Below are 15,589 nucleotides of genomic sequence, written 5' to 3' on the forward strand. Positions count from 1 at the left end.
CCTTCATATTCCTTTTACAAATTGATTTGATTTTGTGTGTGTGTGTGCATTCGCATGCATAAAAAGTTAAGGTTTAAAATTTCATGGAGCATTTGTAATGCTAATTATGTCTATATAAACATAAAATAAATTTGTTGTATTTGTCAGATATTTGCATAATATACTGTGTTCTTATCTGTGTTAAATCGCTGCATAAACCAAAGAAGTTATAACATGTTTAATAGGTTGACACCAAATTCCTTTACTTTTCTTACATTTGTATTTGAATAACTCTTTAATGTAAACAGTAAGGGTATTTTAGTGTTTCATTCATAATGAAATTTTGAGATTCTTATTTATAATGAAATTATTTCATTTTAGTGGAATCAATTGCTAAATATCAGTTCATGGTCTGAGCAATTCTGTAACAAGGAGTTTAGTACTTTTTTTGTTGTTCCAAAGAATGTGACCTTAGATGAGTTGCAGCCATATGCATGCGATATTGTTGGACCATTTTGGAAGGTTAGAATTTTATTTTTTCATAGTGATATATATATGTTGTGTATTAATATTAATATACCTTTTAAAAATTGCATTTTTTAGCAGAATGATAAAAAATGTAACTGTAAATAATATGATAATATATATATATTTTTTTGTGGAATTCAGGGAACCCATGTCTGCCTGCATAAATAATATAAATTCAGTGAAACAGAAGATTAAATAATGAAAATGTAATTGAAACTAAAATGGGGGAAGACACGTGCTAAAGCCATTAGTCCTAATATATGCACGTTATTTGCCATACATTAAAAATGAGCAAGCATGCCAAAATCAGTAATAAGGGTATCACAGCCTCTTCATAAATTGTGCTATTAATATACATGGCATTGTATTTTAAAATTTTAAAACTGGAAATGCTATTCCTTCTTTTAACACTATATTGGATACAACTGTAAATTATGTACTTTTTAAGTGCAAACATAGTTTTAAATAAATTTTAAACTGAAAGCCAATACTGGTGTGTAATGTGTAGGGTGCAACCACTTGTTCAATTGTATTGAAAGCAAAAATTATGCCAGTAGGGCACACCTCACATGAAACATGCTAGTCAGTAACTCTGGAATAATGATCATTCTGCACTATGAGTATCATTCTTCATTTTATCAAAATGATAGATTTAAATACAAGCATAACTACCACGTGTGCACGTGCACGCACACACACAGGCAAAATGACTATGTAGGCCACAGGTTAGGTTATATAGCATCAGCAAGAGGGGGGGGGACCACCAATACACACTTTTCCCATCCATACATTCCAAGAATTTGTCTAGTTTTTCTAGGTCAGAGCACCCTTTTGTTCCCTTCACCAATCTGGTTGCCCTTCTCTACACTCATTCCAGCAGATCTACATCCTTCCTAAAGTGAGGCATCCTGACATGTATACAATACTCAAGGTTCAACCTAACAGTGGCCTTGTACAAAGGGATAATCACCTTCTTATACCTGCTACCAAAGTTTGTGTATATCATTGACAAAACCCTGTGAGCTGTTTTGTCAGCACTCTGCACTGCTCAGAGAATTTCATATCTGACTGCACAATTACCCTACATTACTTGAGTGTAGTACCACGCAGTTGATACGCTACTCTGGGATTACTGCTACCCATGTGCAGTAACTTACATTTGTCAATATTAAACTGGAACTACCATTCCACAGCACATTGACCCCATTTTCCCAGATCTTTTTGTAGTAGCTCACCCAGATTATTGTTATTAACCACCTTGCCAACCTTTGTATAAGCTGCAAACTTAGACATTAAGCCTAGTATACCTTCATCAATAACATTAATAAATACTGAAAACAACAATACGCTCAGCACTGAACCCGGGGCACTCCACTAATAACATTAGTCCACGAAGAGCAGTTCCCATTGATAATCACTCTCAGTCTTCTACCAATTAACCATCCCTTTATCCATAGTGGTAACTTGCCCTTAATGCCATATTGCTCCGGTTTATACATCAGTCTTTTATATGCAACAGTATTAAATTGACATCCAGTTCTGTGGCCACTGCATCATACTAACCTAACAGGCTGAACAGACAAAACCATCCTTAACAAATTTGCACTCCTGTCCAGCTGGTCTTGCCTTACTTCTTTAATCAGTGACTCCATTATTTTCCCTGGAACAGATGTTAAGCCAACAGGTCTGTAATTAATCATGTTACCTTTTGAGCCCCCTTTATGAATTGGGGATACAATCAAACATCACCCATCCATATGGACCTCCCCTGAATCGAAGGATGCTCTCATAATTATGGCTAAGGATTTGCTTACTTCCATTGCCGCCTCTCTTAATATAACTGGATAGATCCCATCCACCTCAGGTGTCTTTCTTATGTTTAACTTCAACAATTTCTCCTCCACTTTGCTCTCAGTTATTACAAAATCATTTAACTCCCTGTTAGAGTTTGATAAACATCTGTTCCTCTCCTCCTTGAATAACTCCTCATGTGTGAATGTAGATGCAAAATACTCATTTAGTTTGGGAGCTACCTGAGCAGGATCATCAACAGCCAAACCATCGATATCAAGTGGACTAATCTGATTGATCCCCTTCCTTCTAGAATTTATGTAAGTAAAGAAGTCTTTGCATCCTTTGCCAAAGATTTCTTAATTAATTTTCCGCCAAAATATCAATAACAAAGATCTTCTGAATATTAAGCTGTAGCTTTATAAATACTTAACTAAATACAAATATAAACTAATCTACGTGACTACATGAATTTAAACTATATATTATCTACAGTTTAGTATACTGAATAAAAAAAAATAATAAATAAAAAAATAAATAAAAACTCTAAATTATTCCAAAAACTAACCTGCTATGAAGTTCAGAAATGCGCAGATAACTTATGCAATCAAGTGCAGCAATGTGCTATATGTCTGCACTGTTTGATGTTCCTAGTTAAACGTTAATCCAATCATGATAAAGAGTGATAAAAACCATGCAGACCATCCTATTTTATACTGTTGTAGTGTTGAATGACATGAGGCTGAGATCAGCCATGAGAGGGAGGCTCCAATGAAGAAGAAATGGCCTGCCTGAAAAAGCTGAACATTCTGAAAGCCCTCTCATCCACCAATCAACAATCAGGTCACCTCACTGTATGCTCTGATTATACAGCATTTCAATCAGGGTCCAAGCTTGGTTATGAAGCACCAGTATATTCTAGTAAATGAACAACACTCAACATTCTTTACTGCATGATCTAATTCACCCCTACACAGAACGCTTGTTGTACTTTTTGTACATTAAATTTTAAGCCTTCAACATATAGTATTAAAGTATAGATTCTTATGTTTTTTATGTTTTAGGTTATCACAAACAAAAAAAAAAAAAAAAAAAAACCAAAAAAAAACCCAGAAAAATTGGTTGTAGGACAGATTTTTTAAATTCATATTTTCCACAATTTTTAGGCCTATAAAAAGTCCTGAATATCAGCTTTAGGCTATACCAGACAATGCGCACCATACTTGTTTTAACCCCTGGGCTTGATCAGACTTGTAACCATCTGACTATTTTCAGGACACTTTTGATAAGAATCATAACCCATCAGGCACCATGTTCCAGAAAGAAAATTGAATAATTTTTAAAATAGTTCTATTATAGCAGCTGTAGAGCTTGATCAGTAGTTCAAATTCATTCATTTGCTTATATTACTCCTGGCATTATTATATAAATAAAGTAAATTTTTTACCTTTTTATTTTTTGCATCTATTATACTACTTAAATAACTATTATTGACAGATGTATTTTTTAGTGTCTTTTCAAGCATGTGTTATTTTGAGGGTCTTTCACAAATGCTCTTGGAGCAAGTATAAGTGTAACCGTGATACATTTTACTAATTAAATTTCTAATGGATTCCCCTCCCCCACCCTCCAGTTCTCCTAAGAACTGCAAGTAGACTTCACCAGTGAAACGTTGGTCCATTTGCAACAGGGTTCCTAGTTCTTGCCGGCAAAACATGCTCCATATTAAGCAACTACTGCCATCTGTCTGGATAGTGGTCACTATGCATGACGGGTCCATGGGCTCACGTTGCTTGCATCATACACAAAGGCATCTGTTGGCATTTGTTGTACCATGTATTTGGATTCATCTAACCAGCGTAATTGTTTCCAGTCCTTCAGTGTCTAACCAGCAACTGAACTCAAGCATATTGTTGAGTTCAGTTGTTGTTATTTGTTATTTGGTTTTTAGGAGCATTAGCAACTAAGGCCATATTGCTCTGGGAATATGTGGTGGTCATTCCCTGACCTTTCCGCATTCTCTGTATTTGGTGGTGATGGGCTCGAACCCCGGTCTAATCAAGAAGCGTGTGCTATGCACTGCTGCTCCTTCCCACCTGGCTACGGAGGCGCCCGTTGAGTTCAGTGGTGAGGAGAGGATGTCCTTTGGGTTTTCTCTGGAACCCCATACATCTGTGTCTGTGTGTGTGTGTGTGTGTGTGTGTGTGTGTGTGTGTGTGTGTGTGTCCCATCATCATTTGGGATATTGTTCTTGCATTCTCCATATTGTATTGCGATGTCAGCTGTTGCACAGTGACCTGCTGCTGCTCAACAGCAGGTCACTGTGCAACAGTGTTGAGCCGTACAATATGCTGCACCCTTTGCTTACCATGTACATCCATCTTGTGTAACCCTTTACAGTCTATCAGTGGGAAGTCAAACTGCCTCCTGTTGGTTTGACTCATTTGACACCGTTCTTTGTACACCTTAAGCACAGTGCGCCATGAGCAACTGACAAGATGTGCCGTTTCTAACATGGAAGCACCCAACACACAAGCTCCTACAAACATGTCCTTTTGAAGATCCGTGATATCTTTGCTACATCTCATAACTGATGTATAACTGCTACTTTATCACTTTGATTTGTGTCTAGATGCAAATTTCCACTGCTCTGGTGTATGAAGCTGTTCTGCTTTTTATATTGCAAGCTATGTGACATAGTCCATTATTGATGGGATGGTCATAATTCAGTGATTACTATGAGTATATACGAATGACCTAAAGCTGACCTGATTTCACAAACTCACAGGACTAGTTGACTGAGCTATAGCCATGCTTCCATAATTATATCTCTGGATGCCATTTCAGCCAGAAAAGCTTCAATATTTCCTTGTACAAAGAACCTATTTAGAAAATTCAGGTACTTACATAGTACCTGAATTTTCTAAATAGGAATCTTGACAACAGATCAAATATAACATCTTTAATCTCATGATTTGCTGATCATGGGAACATGTTTTTAACAATAATCTCAACAGCTTTTACTCTAAAAAAATAATTTCAACAGTGTGTGCTATAAAACGAGAGCCATCTGACAGAACTTATTCATGGCGTTGGATTGTTAGTTTGTTATTTGGTTTTTAGGAGCATTAGCAACTAAGGCCATATTGCTCCGGGAATATGCGGTGGTCATTCCCTGACCTTTTCGCATCCTCCGTATTTGGTGGTGACAGGCTCGAACCCCGGTCTAATCAAGAAGCGTGTGCTATGCACTGCTGCTCCTTCCCACCTGGCTGCGGAGGCGCCTATGGCGTTGGAATCCAAAGTTAGTACATTGTTAAGAAAGTCGAAGCAAAATTATGGAGAAACTGGGGTTTATATCCCTCATGACATGTTTATATCCCTCTGTCTCAGTTTTTATGATCTTCCAAAGATTCATAAACCATCTAGTCCATTATGTCTTGCATTATATTTCTTACCTATAGACTGGTCAAGTTTGGTTCAGGTATTATTGGGCCTTTGATGGGCAAGACTGAAAATACTGTAGAATTTGTGAGAATACAGAACTTGTGTGGCATGTCTATAACTTATAAATAAATAACTATCTATTTATTACAAGTGAAAGATACACAGGATACTTTCAACCTTACACGACCTGCATTACACAAATTTAGAGGGGCTAACATTTTAGGATTATAATAACATACAAAATCCTGCACACAGGTAGGTCATAAATTTGACTAAAAATTTAAAGAAGGCTGCAATACAACATAAATTAATAAGAAAATTTAACTTGTGACAAGAAGGGACAAGATATTTCTGCAAAATAACAGATATATACAAAATAACAGAGTATATACAAATAGAGAACAGTTACACCACAAAGACAGCACTTCGAAAAAGCTCAGTAACACAGTTGTATTCAAATTATATTAATAATTTTCTTTCTATAAGGAGTTACAGTTCATACATACATATGACACAGCAAAGTCAATTTCGTATTTCTCAATTACAAAATGCTAAGGAGGGGCCAGGAAGCATTCTGTCTAAGAATTTTTGATTTTCTGTTTGTACTCTGCCAAAGTTATGTAAGGTTGGAGGACTTTACAAGATGCAGAATATAAGGATATTACTGGATTTTTGCATTCATTTAATTAGATTGTCTAATAGAGTTAATTTAGGTTTTGACTAGTATTATTTTGGAGAGATGTGCAAACCATTACTGACTACAGAGAAGGACATGGAAATTCCTGAAGATACAGAGGAGAAGGTTATTATAGATTTGCACTTAGTATGTATAGAAGCGGAGGAAAGTATTGGTCTCCTTTGACATAGTGCCCTTACAGAAGTGCATACTTCTACACGTACCTTATAGTGTTTGATGATTTCATTCTCACTTACTGTAGAAATGAAACTTAATGCTCCTGATATTTGTGAGAGAGTCTAAATTTATGTCTAAATTTAGACTCTCTCACAAATGGTACAAAAAGCTTAATATCTTCTCTGATTTCTTCCCTGAATGTTCTACATTTGGAATTTCCATTTGGTAACATCATCAGATGGTCCCAATTAAAGGAATTTAAAAAATAAGAAAGTTTTCATGCTCTGTATAAAGCATCCATAAATCTAGAAAATACTACTATGTGAGTGATCAATCGACAAGTTCCAGTTAATATCTGGAAAGTTAAAATCTCTCACTGTTAAGAGCTTCTGATTAACTGGCTAAACCTATCACATGCTTCTACTTTATTTTTGTTTTCCCAGTGCATATGGTGCACAAAATTGATTCACCATTGCACTGGTCACCCACAGTGGTGGCTCATGACTAATGTACAGGGGTGCTGCTTCTTAAAGTTACATTAAATTGTCTTGGTTATAAGACATGTAGACATAGATAGTAATAATAATAAGCTAAAAATACTATAAAACATTAACTGGACACTTACCATTAACAGACTTGGGTAATCTTGAAATTTTATTTAAAAATAAAATCCATTCTTTGGTTTGGAACTGCTCGCTCAGCAGTTTCTTTGCCTCATTTTAGCACCTCTGAAAAATGCATATTGGCAACCTGCCAACTAGGCATTAACTGAAACATTGGGACCAAAATGTGGAACTGCGTAGCGCACAGTTTGGCCTATGGTTAAACTTCAAAGTTTAAAATGATATCAGGTTTTTATTCGTTTATTATTGAATGACTACGTATATATTAAGTGCAATAGCATCATTAATACACAGCCATTTCTGAATAAACAGAATATTTATAAGGTGGCATCGTTTTAAGTTATATCTCATATTGTGAATACCTTCACAACGAGTTGCCATGATATTGCTCTACTTCGAATAAGTAACGCTTCACCTAAGGAGAAAACTAATGTTACTTATTCTCAGATAGGTACTACCACCCAGATGGCACCATTTCAGGGCTATTTGGTCCTTCTTCAGTGGGTGGGTGGGTAGGTAGGTACCGAAGGGATGCAATGATGGCAAAACAGTTATGAAGTATAGCTCCAAAATATGAGAGATGCCTGATAGTGTATGATGTATTTAGACTAAGATGCATTTAGGGCTAAAGCCTCAAGCTGCGAGAAAATTTAGTCTATGTATATATTAAGTGCAATAGCATCATTAATATACAGCCATTTCTGAATAAACAGAATATTTATTGCAGAATGCCACCTTATAAATATTCTGTTTATTCAGAAATGGCTGTATATTAATGAATGATTATTGGAAATAGAGGATGAGTATACTATATACGGAACCTATTAATAAAAATATTCATTGCGTTGCATTGCTCTTCACAAAATTTCATATAACTCCGTAGACTGTATATTTATATTTAAAAAGCTAGGTTTGTTGCAGTTCCTCTGTGCCTTAACCAGTACACAAAAGGAAATTCATAAAATTTGTTTATAATTTTAGCATTACAGCAGGCCCTCATTATAACACGGTTCACTCTCTGCTGATTCACTATAATGCTGTTTTTATATTATTAGCAGCATTATTAGAGGCATATGATGCAAGAAAACAAGCTTATACAGCATCAGCCAAAAAAAAAAACAAAAAAAAACCCTCCCATTTCTCCCATCCATTTGTTCCAAATATTTATCTAGTTCTGCCTTGAATTTATTTAAGCTATCAACTTCTACACAACAGATGAAAGTTTGTTAGAGCAATCAACCACTCGCTGGCTAAAGGAAAACTTCTGCACTTCTATTTGACAATTGTCCTTCGTCAGTTTTAGTTTATGCCCCCTCAAATTTGTAATCTGAGCAAGAGGAAGAATCCCATCAGCATTGAGCCTGCTCAATCTATTCAAGGTCTTATCCACCACAATCAGATCGCCTCACAGGTGCCTACTCTCCAGATGCTGCAATTTGCAGAACTTAAACCTTTCTTCATAAGAGCACCCCATTGTTCCCCTCACCAGTCTTGTTGCCGTTCTCTGTTCTCGTTCTAGCAACTCTACATTCTTCCTAAAATGAGGTTTCCAGATCTCTACGCAGTACTCAAAGTGTGGCTTGACCATTGCCTTACTAGGAGATAATCATCTCTTTATCCCTGCTCATCAAATTCTTGTATATCAGTGACAAGACCCCATGACCTACTCTGGCAGCCTGGCTGCATTGTTCAGAAAACTTCATATCAGACTACACGATTACCCCCAGGTCTCTTTCATTCTCCACTAACCTGGTCCTTGCACCACCCAGTTGGTGCATTTCTCTGGGGTTACTGCTACCCAAATTCAGTACTTTGCATTTGTCAATGTTAAAATTTTGTTGACATTTCTCAGCCCATCTGCCCAACTTTTCTAGATCCTGTTGCAGCATCATATTGTCATTACTGTTATTAAAAATCCTCTCAACCTTTGTATCATCTGAAAACTTGGATATTAAGCTTGATATACCTTCATCAATATCATTGATAAATAACAAACAACAATGGGCCCAATGCTGAACCTGGGGGACACCACTAATAGCATTAGTCCATGAAGAGCTGTGTCCGTTGATTACCACTCTCTGTCTTCTCATACTCAACTTAAACCATCCTTTTGTCCAGTAGCAACTTGCCCCTAATTCCATACTGCTCCAATTTGCACAGTAGTCTTCCATTTTCAACAGTATCGAAAGCTTTCTGAACTCCAAGTATATGATATAAAAATTATTTTTTGCATCCACTTCCTTTGTAACCACATCATAGTATCCAATCAAATTGGCCAGACAAGACTTCTCTTTAGCAAACCCATGCTGTTTGTGAACTATAACTGCAGTCTTGTCTAGATGATCCTGCAATGCTTCTTTAACCAGTGACTCCATTAGTTCCCCTGGAACAGAAGCCAAACTAACAGGTCTGTAATTACTCGTGTCACCCTTTAATCCCCTTTTGTGAATTGGAGATATATTTTCACATCTCCAGTCCATGGGGACTTTCCCATGAGTCCATGGATGCTCTCGTAATTATGGTAAGGGTTTGCTTACTTCCTTTTCCATCTCCTTTAACATAACTGGATAGATCTCATCCACCCCAAGTACCTTTCTTATGTTTAATTTCAATAATATCTCCCCCACTCTTCTCTCAGTTATTACCAAATCATTTAACTTCCTGGTAGAGTTTAATAAACATCTGGCCCTGTCCTCCTTGAATGACTCCTCATGTGTGAATGTAGATGCAAAATATTCATTTAGTTTGGTAGCTTTTTTCTTTGCACCCTTTGCCAAAGATTTCTCATAATCTGCCTTCACTTGCCTAAATTCCTTTGTGACTTTATTAAAGACTAGCTTATATATACCTTCTGTGTTGCCTGATAATTTATATGCATGCCATGCATTTTTCTTCTCTGGAACGAGTCTCATTAGTTCATCTGATATCTATTTGGGCCTAAACCTAGAACAGTATTTCTTAGTTCGAACAAAAAGCGTAGTAGCTTCCAAGATTACTTCCTTGAATGCTTCCCATTTTGAATTTGCTGTTAGTAACATCATCAGTTGGTCCTACTGTATAGAACTTAAAAAATCTCTGAGGCCACTGTAGTCACCTTTATGAAAGCAAAATCCCTTCCCTTTACTCCTGATAGTAGACAATGTGATCATGGGCACTTAGTGGTTCCTTTATCTGTAAATTCTTAATGCATGAATAATCACTGCTGATAATCAGATCAAGAGTGTTACTCCCTCTGGTTGCTTCTCTAACATGCTGTTGTAGAAAACAATCATCCAATAAATCCACAAAAGCCTTGCTAGTGTACAAGTGACCAATCCACAAGTTTCAGTCAATATCTGGAAAGTTAAAGTCACCCATTATTAGACACTTTGATTTACTGGCCCACTCTATTTCTCTGTATAATTTCATTGTACCCATCAGAGTCATTAGGTCTATAATAAACTCCTACGTTCATTTTTCCTTTCCCAGTGCTTATGTCACAACAAACTGACTCAACATTACACTGTCCATCTGTGTCGACTCGATGCACTTCCTTAGATTTAATGTATTTCTTAACTAACAGCATAACCCCTCTTCCCTTCCTATACTGTCTATCCTTTTTGTACACTTCCAAAATTCCAATTCTGCATTCTTTATATATGTGTGACACCACATCTCTGATATCCCAACAATATCCACCTTTGATGTCTTGATCAGCACTTCAAATTCATCAAATTTATTTACAATACTCCAATACTCCTAGCAGTGGCGTACATGCAAGTATACATGTTGTTGTTGTTTTGTTTTTAGGAGCATTAGCAACTAAGGCCATATTGCTCCGGGATATGCAGTGGTCATTCCCTGACCTTTCCGCATCCTCCGTATTTGGTGGTGACGGGCTCGAACCTCGGTCTAATCAAGAAGCATGTGCTATGCACTGCTGCTCCTTCCTGTCTGGCTACAGAGGCACCACAAGTATACATGCACCTGTTCTTACTCTTAGTTTCTCTGTCACAGCGCATGTATTTACTTATTTCATGACTCCCAGTAGCTCCTGAAATCCCCAGCAACTTTCTTTCCTCGCTGCTGCTCCTTCCAATAGAAGCAGTGCAAGAATCATTTCCACCTCTGCCTGCAGCTACTGTTAGTCTGTGAATTCCCCCAAGTTAGCAGTTTTCCAACCCACCTAACATTGTTTCGATAGCTTCAGCAAATATTCTTGCACACTTTCTATTAAAGTGCATCCCATCCCTGTAGAAACAATTTCTCCTGTTAACATGCACAGAACCACCCTGAAAAAAAATTCTACCCCCATGAGCCTTGCACAATCTCTCCAAGGCCGAATTTATTGACAAAGCTCTCATCATATGCTCCCTCCTATCACGTCCGGGTAGGATTACAGACACTATCAAATTTAATCCTAACTCGCAATTTTTTTTCAACATTGACCTGTACCTGTTAAGTAAATCCGCAGATCTCCTACGCTTAATGTCATTAGTGCTAACATGTACAACAATAACACCTTTTGTGCTGTTAAAAGATATCTGCTCTACAATGTCATAAAATTTTTCCCCTGGGAGACATACCCTGGTCCTATTCCACCTATCCTTTTTGCACAATATATTTGCCATTTCCCTGAGAATTGAGTCACCAACAATAACTAGCTCCTGTGGGACCAGCGCATTCTTCCCTGAAGATTTCTGCTGTGTTGACTGGTGTACAAGAGTGAGCACTCTTGTTGAGTTGAGTTGAGAGCTCGAGGCCCCACCATTTTGATTCCTTCGAGGGCATCTACCTGACACTTCAAACTCTCATAGATGCCCATCAGAACCCTGAGTTGGTGCCTAATTTCTTCACATTCTCTGCACCTAGGACACACACACAAACACATCCTCCATGGCTAGATCATATCCTGTTCAAGAAATTTCCACAAACATATCACATTTTGCACATTTCTTTAGACTGCAAGGTGTCGGTGAATCTCCCCTGCGGTTCTTCCCCCAACCACAGCACTTTCGCTATTTTGTGCATGTTGCTTTGCTGCTCTAGTCTTGGGCATGATTTCCATTTAAATATAATTTAATTATCAATAAATATTAATAAGATTTATAAATTTAGTTGATTAATTGCTAATACTATACTAAACTAACAGATTTCTGTGCTATCTATTACGCTATCTAGTTTTACGTTATACCTTACACTATCAAGTTTGAGATGTTATGGTATTCTGTACTGATCTACAACACGGGTGGACAACGAGTCGATTGCGGATTTAATTTCGGTCGATCACGATGAATTTTAAATATACAGTCATCCCTCGATTTGTGCAATGATAATTTTGCAATGGTAGATGGCGGCATATTTTGAAGGAAAAAAGTAGATCGCATCACAAATTAAGTTGGCCACTCTTGATCTACAACAATGGTGTGGTTTCAAACGGTACAAGTTTTACCGATACTAAGTAATAACCTACAAAATCTCTATTTAAATTCAAAATAAACTATTGTAACTAGATATATAAAGCTAATTCTAGAAATAAATTAATATGCCAATTAAAATCAATAAAACGGTAAAAATTTACCGTTTTAAAAATTTATTGTATAATAATCCATATTTCACTCTAACACTGTCACAACTCACTGTAACACTCATTTACCAGCATACAGATTGAATTTTTGGCCTGTGTAATGAAAACATTTCATCTGATATGGTTGATAGCTTGAATGTGAATAGAAAAAGAGCATTAAAACCTTTCCCACACAGACTTGAGAAATTTTCCCACCCTCAGTGAAATTTTCTCCCATTCTAATTTAACTGCAATGCAGTGACTTGTTACATAGTTCCAAAATCAACATTTTAAAAAATGATCAAGTATATTGCTTGTAATATTTGCTTTATATGCATTTATCCGAAGTCTAGTCATCACTCAGTTCAGTGTTAGACATTGTCCGTAACGGACAGTTTACTTGAACGTTGTATCGTAATTAATGCAACGCAGCTCTATTTTCAAGGAGTTAATAATGGTGGATAAGAATTAAAAAGCAACATTGTCTGGATGTGGTATTTTGACTAAAAGTTAAGAAAAAGATTGAATTTGAAAATTAAATTAGACGTTTTGAAGCGAATTGATTCCATTTAACGACAAGTGGATGTGTGAAATAATTTATTACTGGCAGGTTTAACTGTAAGAATAATTATAAAAAATAAAGAATTAATTTTAGCAGCAGGAAAAACAACTGTTCCACTGCAAGCAACTAAATTGGTTAGGGCTAGGCCGGCTATTATGATTGAAATGGAGAGACTTCTAAATAATTTTATTGAAGATTAATATACAATGCAGAATTCTGTTAAGTTAAATATTATTAAAGAAAAAGTGATTAGCCTATATGATGATCTGAAGAAAGCTCACCTCAAAGAACCATTTAAAGCTAATAAGGGCTGGTATGATAGATTTAAAATCTAGGGAGAAGCCACAAGTGCAGATCAAGAAGGAGCAGAAACTTTCAAAAAAGAACTTCTTAAAATTTTTGAAGAGGGGTGTTATACTTCTCAACAAGTTTTTAACATAGATAAAAGCAGGACTCTTTTGGAAACAAATGCCTAAAAGAAGTTTCATATCAAAAGAAGAAAAAACATTCCTGGCTTCAAAGTGATGAAAGATCAGTTGACTTTATTGTTGGGCAGTAACGTTGGAGGGGATTTTAAAGTAAAACCCCTTTTAGTTTACCAGGAAGAGGGCCAAAGTACAACCCAAAATTGAACAAAGATATGAAACCTCAACAGTCCAGGGGGCCATCGGATTAATAAATTCATGATTTTAATTGGCATTTTAAGTTTAATTTTGATATGTAATGTAGTTACTTATCGCATAATTATATATATGTAATGGAGAATATTTTATATGAACAAATTTTTGAATATTAAATATTTTGACTGACATTTGTGCATATTTTCACTACCGTTTATTATTGATTTGGAAATATCCTATGGCATAGACCACAACTCACAAATACATATGTTCTTTTATGGGAATACAGTGCTCACTTAGCTGATTCACTTAGCGCTCTGTTTTTCCAGAATGAATTATCAGCGTTAAATGGGGGTCACTTGTATAGTATACAAGCAAGTATACATGCACCTATTTTTGGTTTTACTAGCACTAACACAGCCCATATATTTGCTTGTCTCTTGACCCCCCCCCCCCGCAGGTCTTGTAATTTTTTTATATCTTGCTTTCCAGGCTGCAGTATGTCACAACAGAGCAGCACAAGAATCACTTTCACCTCTGTTTATGGCTAATGTTAATTTGTTATTCTATGTATCTTCCTCAAGAGGAAGGTATAACAGAAGTTTATGAATGGAGTGTGGAGAAAGCTTTGGGAAGGTTGTGTTATGTATTTTAAATGTCTTTGATACTGATGAAGTTAAAAACAACACTTAGTAGAGCTTGGTGAGAATATTGGGTGATGATATAGAATCTAAAGTTCTGTATTTTGTATATCTTAGATCATTGGATATTGGATAATGCACGGACAGTTTGTTTCCCTCAATAAGTTTAATGCTAATGTAAAAGCATTTTTATATTCATCCTCTACCATACCACCTCTGTCATCCAGCAAGTGCACCTGGATTTTATGGCAGCTTTCAGGGCCACATCAGGTGGATTTTCTCTTAGGCTATTAAGTCTGCAAGTGAGATTGAAAATTCACCAAGCCTTATAAATAAAATAAATAAATATTCATTTATTGCAAATACAGCAAGCCCATCACAGCACATGATTAGGGGCAGGTAATAATACAAAGGGAATGACATAAAATAATCGAATATATGTACATAGCAGATTTCATACAGACATTAACAATTACTAGGAATTATAGTTATGAGTTAAAAAAGAATTTGCAGAACAGGACATTTGGATTTCAGTTGCAATTACTAGGTTGGATTATTTTTCTTCATTTTATCGGAGATCTGACTCCTGTAGGCTTCAGAGTTGATTAACCTGTTGCAATAAATGTTGTGATGATTTATGAGGTAAAGGGATGCATTGGGGAACATTCTATCCATTTGTTTGAGCCTGGAGAGGTTGGATTTGAATTGCTGGTTTCTTGAATTTTCCTTGTTGGGGGCAGCTATTATATTGGCTAAGTTTGGTGCGTTGCATGCAGAAGTGATTAACTTTGCAAGAAGCATGACTCCAGACTCGCTGATCATCTGTTGCAGAGGCTTTGTTTTTAGATTTTCATAAAGCTGTTGCCTGGATATTGTATGGGGAAAATGAAGCTTACTATTGAGCTATCTAAGAACCCAATATTCTAGGGCAAGCAATTGCTTGACAGTTACTTGAGGAGCACCAGGACAGAATGGGAAAGATGCATCTTTGAACATGCTT

At 36.4% G+C, this 15,589-nt stretch overlaps 1 protein-coding gene across 5 annotated transcripts in view; it reads left to right on the forward strand.

Annotated features, from left to right (window-relative positions):
- LOC150082988 (uncharacterized) overlaps positions 1-15,589 on the forward strand; it is a 1,785,507-nt gene that overhangs the window by 257,753 nt on the left and 1,512,165 nt on the right. For all 5 annotated transcript variants that reach the window (XM_090377722.1, XM_090377724.1, XM_090377725.1 and 2 more), the window contains exon 15: positions 361-501. In XM_090377722.1, the coding sequence (XP_090233848.1) occupies positions 361-501 (141 nt within the window). The remainder of the gene's footprint in view (positions 1-360; positions 502-15,589) is intronic.

The sequence above is a fragment of the Mastigoproctus giganteus genome, chromosome 7, assembly GCF_048544385.1.
Source record: "Mastigoproctus giganteus isolate SK-2022 chromosome 7, ASM4854438v1, whole genome shotgun sequence".
Classification (NCBI taxonomy): domain Eukaryota; kingdom Metazoa; phylum Arthropoda; class Arachnida; order Uropygi; family Thelyphonidae; genus Mastigoproctus; species Mastigoproctus giganteus.